A 21,542-nucleotide genomic window follows, 5' to 3' on the forward strand; every position below is an offset into this window, starting at 1 on the left:
ACTATTGAAGGGATCCTGGTCAGGAACAATTTTGCTCTTCTTGCATCATGTATCGTTTGCATCTCTTGGTCAGTTTGCATCTGGCGCTTACCCATTGGCCTCCAGTAGGTGGGCTGTAGCTCAGCCACAAGAGGCAGGAATTGCTGGGTGGAAGATTCTCTGGCCTGTGTTCTGCAGGTCAGAGTGAAATCTGGATTATTCTAGATTGTAATACCAGATGGGACCAGGATAAATCACAAGACTTGGCCTTTAGGATCGGAATAGTCTTGCTCCATTTTATATATATATATTATATATATATATAATATTCTTTTGTTCAAATTGTATCCCAAGCTGTCTTTTCAGAAGATACGGGTAAAATCTAGAGCCTCGGGTTTGAAATCTGAAACTGGATCCAAATTTTATAAATAGCCTTTATCTTTCTACTGGGTCTATCAAAACTACCTTGAAGTTCTAGGTGTTCAGAATCCAAATGCAGATGTTGTAGTTTGAGGCTCTCTCTGAAGAGCTGTATCATTTACTTCCCAATCCTGTATCTGCACCTGTGTGGTGCCCTGGGGACTTCAACAGGGTTCTGTGTGGGTTACAGGATACAAAGCATATGCGTGCAATTGGAGGCTCAGAGCCTTAATATGCCCTGAACTTATCTGCGCACCAATGGGAGGTAAGCTTTCTGTAATGTGATGTTTTATTTGTGAATTGCACTACCTACCTCATCATGAGGATCTGCCACATCACAGTCATGGCCCAATCTTTCAGAGGTGCTCAGCACCTGCTGCTTCTGTTAACTTGGGTGCAATTCATGGGTGCTCAACACCTCTGAAATTCCAGCCCAGGGCTTGGTATTGAAGAGCAAGCTGAAAACAGACACTTGGTGCCACTTGCTTGTTTCTTTTGATTTAAAAAAAGAAGGCATCAGTGCAACATTAAAATGTGGAATTCTTCCTGATCAGACTGTTTGTTTTCCAGGAGGAATCCGCTGTATTTAAGGCAAATACAACCACCCCTTTCTGTAGAAGGTTATCTTGGGCACTACAGATATAAAGAACCATTTGTTGGTTCCAAGTTATGATCATTTTAATTGCTAGTTGCTTGGATCCTCCCTGCCTCAGTGTGCAGTGTGTCAGAGAGGCAGTGAACGCATGACACATGCATGGCGTGGAGGGGAAGCAAATTTGTTGGGAGAAGAACACAATATCTTACAGAAAAATGCAAACTCACATCACCTCCCAGCAGAAAATCTCTAAGGGGAAAAGGCATGGAGGAACTGGAACTGGATCTGCCTTGTCTGAAAGATCTGATGAATTTACTGTGTAGGGGTGGCAGGGGGACTTATTCCTAGAGATGGCTGGTTGGCCAAAGATGCTCGCTGCTCCTGGGCTGAAGGAACAGCATGACTGGGAAACAGTCAACTCCTCCTTCAGTAAAGAAGAGCTCGAGACACAAAGTATCCAAGCCTCCCTGAAGTTTGTGGAAATTTAGCACTAGGGGACCTGATTCTCTTTTCCCCTGAACCTGGTGTAGTTATTTGCACAACAGTGTAAAGTCTGGGCCAAACCAGAATGGGCTCAGTTGTGTGTTCTGGGAGTAAAGTGGGGGTGGGGGAGAGACCCCTTCCTCCCCTGCAATTGTTCCACAAGTTCCAGCCATGCATGTATGGGGGACAACAGCGGCTCTCCCTCTGGTACAGGGGGTGCAGCCAAGGCTGTTGCACAGGCCTGAATATCAGAGCCAATACAGACAGAGAAGCAGGGATGAGGCTGTGACTTTCAGATTCGGCATCTAATTTCTGCCCAGATCCTGGGGCAGTGCAGGTGAGCACTGTCCCTTACTATGGCTGGCTTGCAGGATGCAAATCCAGTCCAGTGGCTTTGCATTGGTGGAAATGACTATGCAAAATGCAGAGCCACGGAGAATCAGCGCATGGTGGATGGGCTGGGGCCTTTCCTACCCTTGAGTGTTGGGTTCTGATTTTGGGGGACTGCACAATAGATGGGACGGTGGTGGTGGCCAAAGCCTTTTCTCTGACTCATCAGAGGAAAAGACTAGTGTGTGCTGCCCACCTATCAGGTTTGAGCCAAATGTAAAATAGCTTCCAGAACGACACCTGGTTTTGCTTTGGTTGGGGAAACACACAAGGCATAGATCGGTTTCAGCTTAGAAGCTGGGGCACTGGCAATAGGATGCAAAGTCCATTCACCTCTCCAGCATAGGCTTAGGAATTGGGTGGCTCAGGGGTGATGGCCTCTACCTCGTCAGTTTGAATTCATGCTCAGAGGATCGTGGCTGAATGCTGGAGGCTGTGCACCAGCCCACGTGAAGGGAGTTTGGTGGATCTCGGCCCAGTTCCTCAGGGGACCAATGTCCCCGCTCCACTATAAACCCCACTGCAACTGGCACAAATTGGTCTCCTGATTTGGCAGGCTTGGCTAGGAGAGAAACCAGCAGGCAATGGACACTGAACTCTCCTCACATTCCTAGAGGAGCAGGGGTCCCTTTGAAGCCACAGGCAAAGCATGGTGGGAACACAGCACGTCATGGACTCCTGAGCTGCTGCTGTCCATCCCGTACCTGCTCCATGAATAGAGGCTTCCGGCTTCTGCCGAGCCAGCTTTCCTGGGCACTAAAATTCCCAATGCTCTCAGAGGCTTGTGGCTGAGAATTCTGTTTCATGCTTTCCGGCCCCGGCAGAACCTGCCCTCACAAACGGGCATCAATGTGAGGACAATGAAGCCCAGTTGGGCAGCTGCTGAGTTCAGGAAGGCTGGTTTACATGCTGGAGTTTTTTGTAATCCTCCCATTAAAGGCTGGAGGAAGATTTAAAACTTGGACTAGAAAACAAAATGAAATCCTTTTCTCTTACAAGCTCCTGTCACCCACTGGGCCTGGAACCCACTGACTTAAGGGCACGGAGGGGAATAATAAGGCAGTCAGCATTCGATAGGCGGGAACATGTGGGGGAATCAGAGAGAGAGCAGGGAAGCTGCCTCCTAGCTTGACATATAACTATTGAGCCAAGTTTCTCCCTGGGGTAGCAACACTGGCTTCAGAGGGGATTCTCCAGAGATGAGTGTGGTTTGGAAATGGTAATTTATGCATGTTTTGACTCTTGAGAGTATATCCTTAAACCCAGCTTCCTGGCTGGCATGTGGAGAAGAAGGGAGGATGATAATGGAGAGGCCTTTTCCCCTTGGAAACCTGAGGCCTGATCCCCCATTGCCTTGTGTCTTTTGCAGTTATTTATGTTGGTGTAAAGAACTACCATTTGGGTATGGCAGCATTTCACACTCACTTGTACTGGTGACAGTGAGTGCACAAGGAACAGGACAATGGAGAATCAACTCCTTGAGCTCCAAATCTTCATCAGGTTACACGTGAGAGGAGTTTCCCAGGGCTCAGTTTAAGTCCTTCACTAGCATTGGTTCACATAGCCACCCTGCTCCCTAGCTAGGTGAGACTTGGTGCAATTCATCCAGGACTGGAAAAATGGAGTGATGCAGGTCAGGATGGAGGTGCACCTGCAGGGCAAAGAGGGGACCACAGTAGCAAAGGCTCTTTTGGGTCAGGGATATGGCAATGAAGGGTGGGACTGTTCAGCACTGCAATATCAGGGGTTATTCTGGGTCAAGACCTGCAGTCCCACCTTTGTGTGGGTTCCCTTACGGCTAGAACAGCACAGAGAGATGGAGGTCAGGATCGAGGAGCATTGGCTCAGCTACATGTGGGGATTTTCTCTTTTCCCCATGAGCACTAAAATCCAAGAAACCAAAGAATATTTGGTAGCGATTTAGAAGGTTGTTTTTAGGAACAATGGACCCTTGGGCCAGTGAATCTAAAACAGGTGATGGCCAAACTCCAGCAGCTGCCACATGGGGGATCTTGACAGTAGCCAACTTGGCCTTGACCTCCACCTGTGCCTGGCTGGCATATTAAAATATGGGGATCTGAACTGTAAAGAGTATGTTTAGCAGCTGTTGAGGGCCAAGCTTCTTTCCTGCAGCATCTCCCTTTACGAGCCTGAACTTTGATCATGGAATGGGAAGGGGGAACAAAATAAACACAAATAAAAATGACTAAAATGATGGAAAAAATGAGATGGACTGATATTTTGGTAGCTCCGAGATGAGAGAGACAATAGGAAGAACACAGGGCAGGATTTTCAAGGAATGGTTTTGGCTACATGGCTTTGGCTTTGAATTTTATGCACCCAGTATAAGGTGAGAAGTCTGTAATTCCCCAAAGCACAGACTACCCCATCCTCCTCAGGCAACCAGACACAAAAAGCAGCAAGTAGCTGAGCTGGACTGGTCAAAATTTGTTAAACAAAAAATATTTTAGTTGGAAAGTGGCTTTTACTCCTAAAATGGAAATCTTTGCCAAAAATTTTTTTTTTTAATGAAACCTGTAAACTAAACATTTGGGGATTTGGTGTTTTCAGTTTATTTTTCCTTTTTCTCTCCTTCCCCTTTTAATGACAGAAGGAGGGAGGGGGCAGGGGCCAGGTTCTAAAACTGAAAAGCTGAAAATTTTCTAAACTTGGAATTTCAAAAGTGAACATTTTGCAATAAAAACATTTAGCAAAAGCTTTAAATAGGTGAAAAATGGTTCCTTCTGGAAACCTACCAGCTCAAAATTATTATGAAATGTTCAACCTTTTTTTTATGAAGACTCTTGCAGCATTTTCTGACCCACTCTGGAGGTGAGATAGTCAGGCTTGCTGAAGTCATGGGCCTCGTTGGCCTGAAGCAGTTGGGGTGGCATGAAGCTGTACTGATAAGCACCATCAGCTAATGCTCCCTTGAGATTGGTCCCCTTCTTTTTTTTCCTGAGGGCACAGGATCGATCCTCATCCTCTTCTCTCTCAGAAACAGGGAGGGATCTTTTAATTTCCACCCTTTCCCCCAACATACCCACCATCATCCTGCTTGCCAAGGAGAAATGGATGGGGCTCCCTTTGGTCCCTGGTCCTGAACTAGCTGGTTGGGGTGGTCATTCTTGAGGTCAGGTTAACCTAAGGAGCGAAGGTGCAGATTGGAGATGCTAATCCAAATCTCTGGCATGGCAAAAATACCGCCTTGGCCTGTAGGGACTGGAGCCTGGATGGGTTCCACTGGACTCGAGCTTCAGAGGAATAAAAGCCTGCAAATCCTAGAAACCAGAATCCCCAGGAGGAAGATAGATTTTTTTTTTTTGATTGGCTCAGTGTGTTCCTTAGCCCTTGGGCCCAGGCTCAGTGGTTGCAATAGGCATTATTTCCCGTGGCGCTCAGGAGGAGGAGTGTGTCCCTGGCCGCCCTCTTCCAGGGGCCGGATCAATGTGTTCGTTGCACACTGGAGGGGGCTGATTTCCTTAGTCACTGTGAGCCAGTGGCCCCTTCTGCACCCCTAGGAGAGTTTGGCCAGCGTGTCATTTTATTCCCTGATTGCAGAATCATCTGCTAAACTCCTGTTCCAATCCCCAACCCTTCCCCTCCCCCCGTTTCTCAGTCCTACAAGTGGGCGACCAGCATCCTGCTGAGGATACATCGGACATGAAGGGTGGATGCTGGCACATCACCATTAGCAGGACTAGTTTTTTTTCACCTCCACAACATGACAGACAGCTTGGGACACCATCATGGTGCCACACTAGGGGCTCTTGAGCTAGCTGGGCAACCAGCTTGGCTAACACATACAGAGCTCATCCGAACTGTACATGGGCTCTCCAGCGTTAACTGACCCATGGGGCTGTGCCGCTCAGTCCTTGCCTGATACACTCCTCCCCGCCGCTGTGAGGTGCGGGGAGAGAGAGCGCAAGTCTGGTTAGATCTCCGTGGCTATGATGTCCTCGTAGGGGACATCGGTGCCGTGGATATCCAGGTCGATGGGCTCTTTGCCATCTCCCCCTGCAGCCAGTTGATGGAGCATCTTCTCCATGTTCTGGTTCCTTTTGTACATGTGCAGGTAGCTCTGCTGCAGCTGCTTCTGGTAGTGGATCACCTTCTCCTTCTCCTCCTTCCAGATCTGTCGCTCATGCTGGAAGCTAGAAGTCATCTGCTCATTCTTGTCTCTCTCCTCCTTCAGCTCCACCTTCAGCTTCTCCACTTCCCCCTGCAGGGCTTGGATGTCGTCCATCATCCCCACAGCTGGGCTGGCGGAGACCATCCCATCCCTCCCATTGCTTCGCTGCTCCTTGAGGATGGTCAGCTCCGTCCGGAGCTCCGTGATCTCCTGCTCCAGCAGGTTCACCTTCTCCCTCAACAGCTCTGACTCGTTCCTCTTGCGCTGGAGCTCATTCTCGCACACCTCCAACTCCATAGCCTTGGTGCGAAGGGAATCTTCCAGATCCTGTGTTTTCATCTCCAGTCCCTCCATCTTCCCCCTCACGTCCTTCAGCTGGGCTTTCAGGCTGAGGATCTCGCTTGTCTTGGCATTGAGCTCCATCTGGGAGTCCTTCAACTGCTGCTTCAGGAGGGAGATTTCACCAGACTTCTGACACACCTGTGGGGGGGACACCAACCAGCCAGCGTTAGGGCCACTGCTTAAAAACCACACCCCAAAGTGGTACAAAACCCACCATGTTGCTCACCCGAGCTCCATCCGATTCCAGTCCATGGCGGAGGTAGGAATAGAACCTGGGGTTCTGGCTGAGAAACGTTCTCTTAGCACAGTTCTACACTACCAGTTGGACTTTTACACCCAGGCACCATCCCTGAATATTGCAAATAGATCAGTGACACCCAAAAATAGCTTCACTGAGGTGAAATTCAGTCCCTAGAGTGGGGCTTATTAGTGCCTAAACTTTGCACTGGGTCTCTCCAGTGTATGTCAGGATCAAGGCTGGGATTGTCAAAGGAGCCTATGGGGGCTAGGCACTCAAATACTACTGAAATTCAGCAGGCACTGAGCTCCTATCTTTCCCCAGGGCCAGATTTCCAAGGGTTCAGCACCCACAACTTGGGCCAGAATTTCAAAAGTGCTCAGCATCCAACGTGCGCCCAAAAGCACAGGGCTAATTTGAAAACCTGGCCCTTAAAGGTATGTCTATACAAGCTTGTGTTGATGGGACTTGCGCCAGCACACTAAAGACAGCTATGTGGACGTTGCAACACTGGCAGCGGTTCAGGGAAACTGTCTGAGCTTGGACCCAGAGCCTTGCTCCCAGCTCGGTGTACTCACACCCTGAGATTTTAGTTTTTGGGGTTTTCAGTTTAGGAGCAAGTCAATAGAAATATGAAAACAAATCAGCACATGGAGGTTGGAGGGGGAAGGGCTAAAATAAATTTTGATTAGCCGCCATCCTCTAATGTACAGATTAGTCCAATAGCAATGGCTCTGCACATCCATTTGTAACTAACACGTTCACATGTTTCATTCATGCTGCAGGGAGGAGAATGCTGCTTGAGTTTTCAGCAGCTTACCTGTCTCTTTTTTTAAATTCTCAAATCAATAAGGAGATTATATAAAACACAGGAATGCAATAGGAAGGTTTTAATACTCTGATAAATTGACCTAAGTCAAGTCCAGGTTGTTACTTCGCATGTAAGTAAAGCAGCTTTATAGTTCCTTGGGGGATGAGGGGAGAACAGTCTATAGCTGGAAGAATTGTGTGATTGGCTGTTTCATTAACTGAGTTATTTTAACAGAGTTTTTTTGAATGTCGTAGTTGTGTCTTTAAATGATGTGAGATGCCAAGATGTCATGAGGGACACAGGATCAGTCGAAATGAATATATTACAAAGCCTCCACATGCCCGGCAAGCAAGAAAAATGTCTTAAATGGACATATTCTCTTATTCTGTGCCTACAAATAATGCATCCACACACAACAGATAACTACCTTCACAAATTGCTCAAACACGACAATGTTCAGTGCAGTATATGTGAGCACAGAAAAACAGGCTGGGATCCAGAAAGCCAACTTAATCCAAAGACAACTGGCATTTATTTCAGTAAGCACTGGTTTGGGCCTTAGGTTCTTAAATACTAGAATTCTGGATGCTTCATAAATGCAAGAGATAGTGTGAAAGAGCTCAGCCACAAAGCATTTGTAGACCCCAAAAAGGGTAACTGTGCAATCACCTGTTTGCACAGTTACTGTCTTTTGCATGCCTACCTGTGGGTGCAGTCACAGCAATTTGGAAACCCCCCGCCCCCTAACTTGTGTGACTTTAGTGTATTCAAAACAGAGCACTGCCTCACCTCCCACTGAGTTTCTTCCAGCGCTGGGGCAAAGCTGGTTTTCTCTTTCTCGTAGGACCTCAGCTTGGTCTGCAGCAGGTCTTGCTCCTTCATGAGGTTCTCCAGCTCCTCATGAAGCTGCTTCTTCTCCTTTTGCAACTGGAACACTTGGAGGTGCAGCACGTGCTGCGTCCGCTGCATCTTCTGAGAGGTTTGTTTGAGCTTGCTGTTGCACTTCTGCTTCAGCCCCTCCAGCTCTTCCTTGCAGCGCCTCTGCTTTTCCTCATAGGCCTGGCAGGAGGTGATCTCCTTCTCCTCGAAGCTGCACTGCAGTTCTTGCAGTTCCCCTTCCCTCTCCAGCAGTTTTTGCTCCAGCTCCTGGATGGTGGACTCATCTGTGGAGATGGGAGACCGGATGCAGGAGGCTTTCTCGTGGTGGTGGGCAGCTTTTCCAGGGTTGAGGATCTTGTTGCCGCTGTCGGAGAAGGACAGCGCCTTGAGGCTCATCATGTTGCTTTCTTGTACGATGGTGCACTGGGTGATGTTGTGGGCTGAGCCCCCGAAGCGGCTGATGGGCCCCATAGGGGTGACCAGGGGATCCAGCTGGTAGCTGCTGGTGGTGCTGTGGGTTGGGAGGCTGGACATGGAGTTCCTGCCGGAGTCTGACAAACCTCCAGAGCACAACATGGGCTTGAGTTCTTGATCCTTCGTTTTGTCTGGAGGGTGCAGCTGCTGGGAGATGTGGCTGCCATTTTCCGGAGAGGAGTGGAGGATCGCACCTGAGCGGGGGATCACTGGCTTGAAGGCAGTTGGCCTTATAACGCCCTTCTCTGTGCCCTAGAGAGAAGAGAGATTCTGATCAGTGCATACCCAAGGACTCACATCTTACTCCTTTCTGCTTAATCCCTTGTAGGTTTTCTAATGCCAGGGTTCCTGGCAGCTGAGGCTGCAGAGGGTCCCAGAGCACAGCTGAACCCTGCTAGTTGACTCACTGCAGGGCTGCCCCACTTGGGAGGAAGGCGAAGGGACTGAGGTGGGGGGCAGGGAGATCCCCGCCTGTAGAATTGTGCTAGCCTGTGTTCCAGTGATGGGGGTAGTAGTTTTCCCCAGGAACTGATAGTAGAGTTTGAAAGTGACTAAATTGGCAACAATGCACATAACTAGCTGACCACTGGGGGGGAGTTAGGAGTTCCAGAATCAGTTTAGCCTCTAGCCACTCTCCTCCCTTGGGAGCTTCCTTTGCTTCTCCTCCCTATGCCTCTCTTAAGGACATAACTGCTGTTTATTCCCAGATGCACTGAAATATCCTGTATTCGCTGGGTCTAAACGGTGCAGGAGGCAGGGGAAGGGATGTTAGCGGTACCTCAGGCTTCTCCTCCCATTGCTTCCTTGGAACGTGCCCTGGGAAAGATGCAGCTCCTGGCAGCTCAGCCAAGGAATAGCTCTCTCTCTTGGCTCACCCCAATTAGAGCTGGAGCTGTGGGATGGGAACATGCAGGGGGCAGGGTGAGTATGCAGCAAACCCAGTCACTGAAAAGGAGAATGTGGCTGGCTAGTTAATAAATAATGGTCATATTTGCAGTGATCTCAAATACCTTCCAGAAGAGGGAGGGGGGGTTACCCCCATTTTAGACAATGCGGGGAACTAAGGTCCAGAGAGGTTCAGGAACTTAATCAACCCCACTCAGTGACTCAAGGGCAGAGCTGGGAACAGAATCCAGGCTCCCTAAATCTGAGGCTCCTGCTTTCCCCAACAGAGAACATGCCTCTCCCAAAGCAGGGAATAGAGCCCAGTACCCTGAAGCTGGTGCAGTCATTTGCACCAGGGCAAAGCGGGGAGAAAACTCCACCCGTCTGATCTCCTAGCAAGCTACACTCAGTGGGCAATGGTGCATATGGCAACCCAAGGGGCAGGGTTCAGAGCCCAGGAGCCCTGATTCACAGGGCCCTGATCTAATCACTAGATCATAGATACTAAGGTCAGAAGGGACCATTCTGATCATCTAGTCTGACCTCCTGCACAGCGCAGGCCACAGAATCTCACCCACCCACTCCTATGAAAAACCTCACCCATGTCTGAGCTATTGAAGTCCTTAAATCATGGTTCAAAGACTTCAAGGAGCAGAGAAGCCTCCCTCAAGTCAACCATGCCCCATGCTACAGAGGAAGGCGAAAAACCTCCAGGGCCTCTCCAATCTGCCCTGGAGGAAAATTCCTTCCTGACCCCAAATATGGCAATCAGCTAAACCCTGAGCATATGGGCAAGATTCACCAGCCAGATACTACAGAAAATTCTTTTCTGGGTAACTCAGATCCCATCATCTAATATCCCATCTCAGGGGATTAGGCCTATTTACCCTGAATATTTAAAGATCAATTAATTACCAGAATCCCATTATCCCATCATACCATCTCCTCCATAAACTTATCGAGTAGAATCTTAAAGCCAGATAGATCTTTTGCCCCCACTGCTTCCCTTGGAAGGCTATTCCAAAACTTCACTCCTCTGATGGTTAGAAACCTTCGTCTGATTTCAAGTCTAAACTTCCTGGTGGCCAGTTTATACCCATTTGTTCTTGTGTCCACATTGGTGCCGAGCTTAAATAATTCCTCTCCTCTCCTGTATTTATCCCTCTGATATATTTATAGAGAGCAATCAGATCTCCCCTCAACCTTCTTTTAGTTAGGCTAAACAAGCCAAGCTCCTTAAGTCTCCTTTCATAAGACAAGTTTTCCATTCCTCGGATCATCCTAGTATCCCTTCTCTGTACCTGCTCCAGTTTGAATTCATCCTTTTTAAACATGGGAGACCAGAACTGCACACAGTATTCTAGGTGAGGTCTCACCAGTGCCTTGTCTAATGGTACTAAAACCTCCTTATCCCTACTGGAAATGCCTCTCCTGATGCATCCCAAAACCGCATTAGCTTTTTTCACAGCCATATCACATTGGCAGCTCATAGTCATCCTATGATCAACCAATTCTCCAAGGTCCTTCTCCTCTTCCGTTACTTCTAATTGATGCGTCCCCAACTTATAACTAAAATTCTTGTTATTAATCCCTAAATGCATAACCTTACACTTCTCACTATTAAATTTCATCCTATTACTATTACTCCAGTTTACAAGGTCATCCAGATCCTCCTGTATAATATCCCGATCCTTCTCCGAATTGGCAATACCTCCCAGCTTTGTATTATCTGCAAACTTTATTAGCACACTCCCACTTTTTGTGCCAAGGTCAGTAATAAAAAGATTAAATAAGATTGGTCCCAAAACCGATCCCTGAGGAACTCCACTGGTAACCTCCCTCCAACCTGACATTTCGCCTTTCAGTAGGACCCGTTGCAGTCTCCCCTTTAACCAATTCCTTATCCACCTTTTGATGTTCATATTGATCCCCATCTTCTCCAATTTAACTAATAATTCCCCATGTGGCATGGTATCAAATGCCTTACTGAAATCTAGGTAAATTAGATCCACTGCATTTCCTTTATCTAAAAAATGTTACTTTTTCAAAAAAGGAGATTAGGTCAGTTTGGCACGATCTACCTTTTGTAAAACCATGTTGTATTTTGTCCCATTTACCATTGACTTCAATGTCCTTAACTAATTTCTCCTTCAAAATTTTTTCCAGGACCTTGCATACTACAGATGTCAAACTAACTGGCCTGTAGTTACCTGGATCACTTTTTTTTCCTTTCTTAAAAATAGGAACTATATTAGCAATTCTCCAATCATTCGGTACTATTCCTGAGTTTACAGATTCATTAAAAATTCTTGCTAATGGGCTTGCAATTTCAGGTGCCAATTCCTTTAATATTCTTGGATGAAGATTATCTGGGCCCCCCGATTTAGTCCCATTAAGCTGTTTCAGTTTCGCTTCTACCTCTGATATGGTAATGTCTACCTCTATATCCTCCTTCCCATTTGTCATGCTACCATTATCCCCAAGATCCTCTTTAGCCTTATTAAAGACTGAGGCAAAGTATTTGTTTAGATATTGGGCCATGCCTAGATTATCTTTAACCTCCACTCCATCCTCAGTGTTAAGCGGCCCCACTTCTTCCTTTTTAGTTTTCTTCTTATTTATATGGCTATAGAACCTTTTACTATTGGTTTTAATTCCCTTTGCAAGGTCCAACTCTACTCGACTTTTAGCCTGTCTCACTTGATCCCTACATGTTCTGACCTCAATTAGGTAGCTTTCCTTGCTGATCATGGGTTCATAACTGGGGCATTGTGACCACTCTCCCTTTCTTTAGGGCTGGGGGGAGAGGAGTCCCAAAACTATTTGTCTTGTAACCTGGGACTGTGGTCCAGAGAGTGTTTGGCAACAGTGGACAAGCCATGTCCTTGGGCTGACTACCAGTAGGCACATAGCCCATGTCCTGTAGCACTGGGCCAGTCTTTTAATTATTTTGAACATCTGGGGATAACAAGCTTTGATTCCTGAGGCAAATGCATATACTGTTTACACGGGGCATTGCTTCCTTGCTGGCCTGTGGCCCTAGGAGGGATTGTTTGGCTCATTCCTGTCACTCGAAGAGCTCTGCTGTGAGTGCCCTTAAAGCCACACTTGGTCACAGAAATGTTTCAGTCCAGGAGCAAAGCGAAGCTGTCTGTGCCGCAGGAGAAGCTGCAGTTTACAGACAGGGATCTGCTATCAGTCTAATTCCTGGCTCTGGCCCTCAGAGCTTGACTGGAGTGCTCAGCTCCTTCGTAACCAAGTTCTTGTTTAAAGCGTAGCGGCTGCCTTGTGAAAAGCTTCCTCAAGCCTCCTCTTTATAGACTCTTGTGTTTCTCCTTTGTTGTACATACATACTCCCTGTTACCATAGTATCTGAGCAACTCACAATCTTTTAATGCATTTATCCTCACAACCCACCGTGAGGTAGGACACTGCTATTATTCGCACTGTACAGATGGGGAACTGAGGCAGAGAGGGACTAAGGGATGTGCCCAAGGCCACACAGGAATTCTGTGGTAGCGGAAGGAACTGAACCCAGATCTCATAACTGCTAAGCTAGCATCCTGAGCTCACAACCATCTTTCCTGTCTTGTAGCTTAGCTCTTCACCATGCTTTTATTTCTCTTTACCTTCACTTTCATTGTTGCTGGGGATGGCTTGCTATGTCGCAGGCCTTGGTCACATGAACAGTGAGCAGCCATGGACCTATCAGAGCTGGGGGAATCCTGGTGGCTTCAGTTCACAGTGGGGTCTGGCAAACCTCTTATTTGGTTTCAGTCCTGCCAGCCTCCTGAGCTTCAATCTGAACTTGAACAAAGTCAGCACCTCCGTGCAAAACTCAGCCCACCCAGCTGAGTTCCACCATGGTTTCCACCTGAAACCCTAAGGCTGCACAGTCACTATGTGGGAGCCTATAAACCAGTCCCAGGCTAACTTGAGCGAACCGTCTCAGGAAACTGCTCTGGGTTTGGAGTTTGTAATGAAATCTCAAACTAAACCATTCTTGGGGTTTGACATTAACAATTCTGCACCTCCCTAGTGGTCTTCAATTGGCTTGTGGAATTGGGAATTTTGTTTCAGCAAAGTGACTCCCAAAGTCAACCAGGAGCAGAGCTGGAAATAGACCCAGAAGTCCTGAGTCTGCTCTAACCACTGGATCACACTAACTGTGCACAGCTGCAGCTCCACTGGCGCAAATAGCAGCCTAGCCTGTCTGCACTAAAGGCTTCATTAATGCCACTAACCACTCCACTGGCTGAAAGTGGGGTGATCCCCCAGTTCAGACAAGGCCTTAGACACAGTGTGACTGGTCTCTGTTACTAACCAGTTCCAGCTGATTGGAAAATGGCATCAGTTTCTGGGGAGTGGGTGTGCCAAAGTCCATGCCAGTCGCCCCTGTCTGGCTGCCCAGGTCCCCGCTGGAAAGTGACGTGTAATCCGTCCGGTGGGAGCCATGGGCTTTCTGGCTGACCTTGATGTAAAAGAAGTCCTCATTCTTGTTGCCTTTGGAGCTCGACTTGTTGTGGCTGGAGTCCTGGGAGAAGCCAAACCTCAGCAGCCCATCTGAATACCTGTTCAACTTCTTCAGGTGGGACGACTTGCGGAGCTTGTACTGGGAGGCCCGGCAGTGCTTGCTGTGGAAGCTGTGGCCAGAGATGAGGCTACTGACGCTCCCCATGATGCTCCTGGGCTGATGGCATGCAGAGGAGAGAGGAGACCTCAGGAGCGTCTTCTACCGAGGTGTCTTGGCTAAGGGTGGAGACAGGTTGTGCTGCAGTCATAGCAAAGATCTCGCTGTACCCAGGAGTTGCAAACCTGCAGGAGACAAGAAGTGAATGGAAGAGGATAGAACAGGGCAATTCAAGTGCATGGATCATGGGGGGGTTTGGGGCGGAGGGAGAGTTCTCTGGTCTGTGCTGTGCAGGAGGTCAGGCTACAATGGTTCCTTCTGGCCTTAAAGTCTCTGAATCTAAATGGCTGAGTCTAATTCCAGTTCCTGCTGGACAAGTGTCCACACCACAAAAACTGCCCCCCCTCCTCCATTGCCAGGCTCGGCAGAGGGGCCAAGGATTGTTTGGGTCAGAGACTGCAGGTCCCTCTCTCCATTTCCCCAGGTCCAGGCTCTGAAGCACAGAGGGGGCGTGCTCCCAGTGTCCCACGGAGCAAACAGACAGCATGGCAGGCACCTGACACGGTGAACAGGGAGGGGCTGTGGGTGAAGGTACGTACACGGAAAGAGGAAATAGCCAGGCTCCCTTCTGGAGTGTTTGGAATGCTGTCTAAAGCCTTGTCTACACTCAGGAACTGTCCTGATTCAGCAGCTGGTGCAGCTGCACCAGTGCTGACTGCTAGGGCCAACCCAATTAACTCAGCTGGGGAAAACCTTGGCTTGCTCCAGGGGTCAGCAGTGGCAAGCACTTCTGCACCTGCATTGACTGCTTACCACCAGTGGCTGATTCAGGGCTATTCCCACATGTGGACAAGGCCTTTCCTTAGTGACTTTCAGCCTCTGTTTGCCAGAATGGACAAGGGAAGGAGTCTCTAACGCAGCACTGGGGCATTCTGAAAACAAGATGCGTCACCTACAACAGGTCCTAGCCAGCTCTGTGGCTCTTAGCTCCTGCCTCATTTTTATAGTACTGCAGTACCACTTAAGAGCCCCAGTCATTGACCCAGACCCTGTTATGCCAGGTGCTGTACATGGTCAAAATCACATTCCTAAAGCCTGACCCTCTGCAAAAACAAATTGCTTTAATGCAGCTTACACATCCATGGTATGTTGGAGGTAACAGCAGTATGTGCTTTCCTGGGGTGGGACAGTGGGCAGCTTTCTGTTACTCATCCTGACAACCTCCTGCCGCGTTCATTGGCCCATGCTAGAGGGCTGCTATTACCAGATTCCAAGCAGACTGCTGGGGCTTCGTCTTGAAGTATGGTAGAACGTAAATGAAATGGTTCGGCGGCACGTGTGGCTCCCGCACATCTGTTTGGAGACTAGTGTGAGTGAACAGAGCCGAGCAACATTTTTGACCCAAACATTTTGTGTGGGACAAACACAATTTTGAGTCAGCTCAAACAGTTTTGTAAATTCACATGCAATTTGCCAAATTGTTTTGGTCAAGGAAAAAAAAATCCTAAACATAATAATTCAGAGAGAGGCTAAATGTTCTGTTCTGACAAGATTTCAAATCAATGTTTTTGTTTAGCCAAACTTCTTGTCACAACATTTCTTTACATTTTATTTTTTAAAACCAACAATAAAAAAACCTTTATAAAGCTCAAAACTGAAAACATGTTTTTGTTTGCCCTGGGACCATTTAACAAAAAAAAAAAAACTAACTTCAGCATTGCCAGCGAACCGAACAATCAGATTTTTGCACAGCTCTGGATTTGAGCCACAGTGGAGCTACTCCCTCTGTAGGTGTGTGATGCTGTGTAACTGGCCAAGGGGATGTGGCAGCAAGAATCAGTTTAAATTAAAATACAGGCTGCAGGCTCAGATGTGGGTTTTCTTCTCTTGAAACCTGCAACAAACAACCTTCCAATCATCAGATTCTTGTCTGATTCAAGGAAGTTCCCTTCCTGTAGTTAGCATCGCATCTGCCTCTACCCCTGAAATATTCACTATGCCATTGCATACACTCATCCTCTGCCTCAAAAGGGTTAGTGAAAATAACACTCTGCCCTTATCTAGCATCTTTTAGTCAAGGCTCTCAAATCCCTGTGCTTGCTTGTCCTTTTCTTTCATTTCCCCCACCATTTTTCAGGATCAGCAGCATGGACATATTTCCTCCACAAGCAACTGCACTTCTCCTGCTTTTATGTATATAATATACACACACACACCCCCGTTGGTGCATGCACGGCACACGCACATACATCCTTGTTGGAGGATCTTAAACACTGTATCAATGAGAACAAATAGGACACTTCCAGAGTCATCAGAATCACTGTTCAGCAGCCATAGTGCTGCTGGGACCCTCTATTAACTTTACAGCCCAGCAGGCCTGCCCTTTCATCTTGTTCACTTGTGGGCACTTAATGCAGCTGGACTGAAGTCATGCTGCCTTACAGTCCTTTATCGGTTTTCCATTATTGTCTGAGATAGTGTGAGTGCATGTGTCCGTGTCTGCACATTCATACGTGTGAAGGGATGTATGTGCATGAGCGTGTAACTGTGTGGGAATGCATGGGGTCTGTGGGCATGACTGTGTGTGTTCACAAGTGTGCATGTGAGAATGCAAGGTGCAAAGGTGTGTGTCAATGCCTGCATGTACATGAAAGCAAGTTTATATAAGTGTGCAGGGTGAAGAAGCCACACAGTAGCCAGGGGCATTGTTCGCTTGTAGCCTGCTGGTATTCCCTCCATCCCCGTTACAAAGAACAGCCCATGACTGAAAGGACAGTGGCTGAGGAACAGACGTACAGTGTACACTGCCTTGACCCGCGTCAGCTGGCTTGGGCTCGAGCTTGGGAGAATAAAATTGCAGTGTACGTGTTTGGGCTCCGGCGAGGGGTGAGAGCCCGAGCCTGAACATCTTGACTGCAATTTGACAGCCCTGCACCCTGAGTCTCCTGAACCTGCATCAGCTGCCAGAGACCAGCCATGGCTGTTTTATTGCAGTGTAGACATACCATAGAAGGGCTTTTCCCTGGTGGTGAGGATGGCTCTGCTGACCTCCCACAAGCTGCCTGAATTCCCCGGAGCTGGAACGATGGAATCTCAAACTCCCTCGCTTTATGGCATGGTTCCCAGAGAGCTGGATGCTATGAACCTCAGGCTGGAGTATCTCCAAAAAAGGTCTATTCCACTCTCTCCTTGGGCAGCCTTTTCCCTTTCCAAACTGTCCTCACAGTTGCACACTCACCTCACCATTTAACCTTTGCTTCCCCTGCTGCAGCTGAAGCTCACTGACTTCTCCTGTTCCTGCTGCCTGAGGGCTTGGCTGCACTGCAAAGTTAAGTTGAGTTATAACTTGTGTAGCCCCGAATGCGAGTCCCACCCATATCTAAAGAGCCTTCATTCAAGTCTGGCAGTGTTGTTAACATGAGTGAAGAAGAGGTCAGGGCCATAGGCACAGCAAGTCAGCTGTTAACACAATCACTCTGTCATGTGGATGCAGGCTGGTGCCAGGAGTCCTCCAGTGCTGTCCCACAATTCTACCCAAGAGCCCAGAGAGGACAGAAAGATTCTCCCACAATTTCCTGGGAGTTACAAATTCAAATTACAAATTCCCAAAGCAGCTCAGCATAGTGCAGCGCTAAGAATGGTGGGCTGCATCCCCAGAAGTCTTAGCAGCACCACACAGGAGTGAGTACAGCACCGGTGTGGACACAGCAGCTCGGCGTTATTTGGCAGTCTGGCCGCGCTCGCTCGAATTAGCCTAGCTCCAGAGGAATGACGCGAGTGTAGAGAACATGAGTTCACTCTGCAGGGAAGACAGACCCTACGGAGACCAACTGGCCCCTGTCCCCTTTGGGGATTTGCAGGTAGTTCTCAGCTCTCCCCTTAGACGTCCAAATCAAACTGTTTTCAAGTAAGGCTGATTCCCCTGCAACAACTTCTTGAATGCAATGCACTATGGGATACCCCTCTGCAGCGACAAGGCCAGTGCACTTCAATTTCTCATAGACTTTAAGGTCAGAAGGGACCATTGTGTACGGTGTCTAGCAAAATGAGGTGGGGGTCCACGACCGGGACTCTTAGGAACCACGGTAATATAAATAACAGTAAGAGCTCTTTTGACATGCTCATTTATTTTTCTCACTGAACTGGCACCTACTCTAGGAGGGTTGTGCCAGCAGCTCTACTCGGTCAGCTTTTAAAAATAGACAAAGCTCTGCCCTTTGGGAAGGGATTTAAGCTGAACCAAAAAAACAGCCACACATCTTGGAATAAGTGTGTCCACTGGGGACAGAGTCCTGAGAACCAGCAGCTGAACCAGCACTCTGGTTACTGATAGAGGAAAGGTGTGCTAATGACCAGGCTGAGGAGAGCTAACGAGCTAATTAAGCCATTAACTGGGAGAGTAGAAGAGAACACAGGAGGGAAATGCTAGGGGAAGAGAGAGCGCGTGGGAGTGAGCAGACAGGGTGGGTCAGAGTAAGGGAGATCTCCAGGTGGAGAGACGTCTTCCCTTCTTTCCTTTGGATGAAGATGTTGTGAAGCTGCATAATGCTATTGATGGACTAGGACTGTACAGGGGTGGGGTGGAGCACTGTAAATAAACTTCAGGCAGATACCTACAAAGGGGAGGGGTCAGTAATTTGAGAAAAAACAGGAGTGGGGGAGCATGCCCCCGTTACAGGGATCATAGCAGTGTAGGTTGAAAGCTTTCCCACGATGACAAAGCTTAAGAAGAGGGAAGAACATGGTCAAACTGAGCTGCATTTGGAATTGGCATGTCCTTGAACCCTGAAAGTACAGTATATGATCAGCCCTAATGGTTATCGTGCCTTCTTTACAGTCATGCTTAGCCAAGCTAGACACATTCAGCTCTTTAAATCTCTCCTCCTAAGTCAGCCCCTTGCTCCCTGAGCTCTCTCCAGTTTTCAATGCTTCTTTTAACCTACCTCAAAGGGCTGTTGTGAGGCTTAATTACATTTAATGTCTGTGCAGCACTTAGAAAGATGAGAGGAATTATATATGTGCTAAGTATTATTATTATTATTATTATTATTATGGTTTGGAGGTATGCAGAGCTGTATACCAATTCCCTTTGCTAGAAAAACAGCTCTTCAAAGCCACTGTGGCACTTGGTTCCCCACAGCAGGGGTATAATGAAGATGTATGCTCTGATAATTCAAGGGTTGGGTGGAGGGAAAGGTGGGGGGCACAGGTTGCTGTGCAGAACCTGCTGTGCATAAATTAGGGCATAATCAAAATGAACTAAATTCAGAGTCCATGGGAAGAAATGACTGAAAGGGAAATTGTTTGGTGGCTGAGTCATTCTAGCAGGGCAAACAATCGGAAGCCATTCTGCTTCCCACTGCTTGCTAAAAGCTTTTACGCTAAAAGCCCTAGGTGTTAGGGTCACCTGTCTTTACCCCTCTGGCTGTGCATAAGTGCCAGAATCCCATCACTGAACGTCTTCCTGGACGTTGCAGGAGGGACTCGTCTTTACGCAGAAATGAAAATATACGCTGCTCCCCACAAAGGAGGGAAAAAAAAAGAAAGACAGGGTGCATGCAAAGCAGATGCACACACATCCCTCATGAGAATGCGAGGATAGGGTGGAGGGCTGCTTGGCATTGCCGTACAGGCAAGTGTGACAACACTGAGGGATTTCCGGACAGGGACGTCATAGTCAAAGTATGAAAGACACCTCAGCCTCTCTGCCTGGGATAATATAAAGCACACGACTTTCCTGACACACAGTGAGGAGAGCAATGAAGAACACTGTGTTACCCAGGGTCCATTTCATAAGTGCACCTTCGAACAGAGGCAAACTCAGCCCTGTCCCTACCCAGTGAGCTGGGGAAAGTGCTCTTCTGAATCACCCAGCAGGCTGCTGTGTATGGAACACAATAGCCCCTGGTTAGATTCTTTGCCATAAGAAGGGGGCTCCGTTTTTAGATGGCCACATGGGGCTGTTAACCGTGGGCTGCTGTGAGTCTTGGCTGTTCACCTAATCCGTCAGCCTCTTCTTGAGGGCTTTGTCCAATCTGCTTTTAAATGTTCTAAGCCAAGGTCCCTCACAGCCTTGAGGAAATTGTTCCACAGCCTGATACAATTTGTTTCTCCTAAATTTTCTTGTACTGAGTTGCATCCTTTCATTCCTAGTTAGACCTCCGTGCACCACCCTAGAAAACTCCTCTCCAGCTTAGATGTTCACTGCAGGCCCTTTTCATGCCCTGTGTACCCAAGCTAGACATATAGCTCTTTTGATCCTTCCTTGTCTGTCATTTTCCCCAACCCCTTAATCACTCCTATTGTTCTTCTCTGAGCGATTTCCAGACTGTCTAGCACATCTCAAGTGCTGAGAATTAGACACTGTGTTCCAGGTATAGTTAACTTGTACTAGAGAGTTATGTAGAGGGATTATTATATAAAGGTTGAGAAAAATCCAATTAACTTTAAGTTTATTAAATATCTCTCTCTCACACACACAAAAGCCAGGAGAAGTGGATTCTATATCCAGCCCTGGGTTTTTCTAAGTTTCAAACTCTTGGTCCTTATAAATCTAAGATAGGAAGAAACCCCCCCAAGAACTCAGAATATTCACTCTAATGCCTATATCTATTTGGGGAGATTAACGGAAATAAGTAAGAGCCAAGACCTAAACACTGGAGTTTTTCTGTCCTGGCTGTGATACATTCAGGCAACCAATTTTGGGCCCATTCAGAGTTTACTGATTAAGAGAGGTAATATGTGTGGAGGAGGGTAATTTGCCACAGGGCTTAGGAGAATTGGTGCAGAAATTCACTGTGTGTGGGGGGCACTATGCCTGTGTGTGTACATGGCAGATAGCAATCACAGAGTGAAAACCTCGCAACACAGCTATTGCCTTGGCAGGGCAAGACATCAGGCAAAACAAGTGAAGGAAGGAGATAAAAGCAGCCATCATACTTACAGACATAGGCTGAGATTTTTCAAAGGTGCCTAACAGATTTTGATGCCTGAAACTTAATGGGTACTGAATGTCCCAATCTCTTAGGAACTTATCCAACCCATGGAGTGCAGGCCAGGCTGAAAGAGAGAAAGTTTTGGCTGAAACACACACACTCACACACACTCTCTCTCTCTCTCTCTCTCTTCTAAAAGGACTGACTACTTACTAAAATTTCTGTGGTACCCTTGAGCCAAGATTTTCAGTGTGCTTTGTGCGTATCAGTAAAAGAAGCCTCGCTATATTCCTATTTTACAGATAGGCAGACTGAGGCAGATGTTTAGGCCAACAGTTCCCCAAAAATG

At 47.6% G+C, this 21,542-nt stretch overlaps 1 protein-coding gene across 5 annotated transcripts in view; it reads right to left on the reverse strand.

Annotated features, from left to right (window-relative positions):
- Positions 1–307: 307 nt before the first annotated feature.
- Positions 308–21,542, reverse strand: part of LZTS1 (leucine zipper tumor suppressor 1) — a 44,607-nt gene continuing 23,372 nt past the window's right edge. For 3 of the 5 annotated variants that reach the window (XM_038385117.2, XM_043502957.1, XM_038385119.2), the window contains exons 2-4: positions 13,953–14,443; positions 8,180–8,995; positions 308–6,479 (exon numbers count right to left, since the gene is read on the reverse strand). In XM_038385117.2, the coding sequence (XP_038241045.1) occupies positions 5,802–6,479; positions 8,180–8,995; positions 13,953–14,306 (1,848 nt within the window). In that variant the 5' untranslated portion in view covers positions 14,307–14,443 and the 3' untranslated portion in view covers positions 308–5,801. Of the gene's footprint in view, positions 6,480–8,179; positions 8,996–13,952; positions 14,444–15,393; positions 15,612–21,542 lie in introns of all 5 variants that reach the window. The other 2 variants (XR_006277091.1, XM_038385118.2) reach the window with 2 other exon arrangements.

The sequence above is a fragment of the Dermochelys coriacea genome, chromosome 26, assembly GCF_009764565.3.
Source record: "Dermochelys coriacea isolate rDerCor1 chromosome 26, rDerCor1.pri.v4, whole genome shotgun sequence".
Classification (NCBI taxonomy): Eukaryota; Metazoa; Chordata; order Testudines; family Dermochelyidae; genus Dermochelys; species Dermochelys coriacea.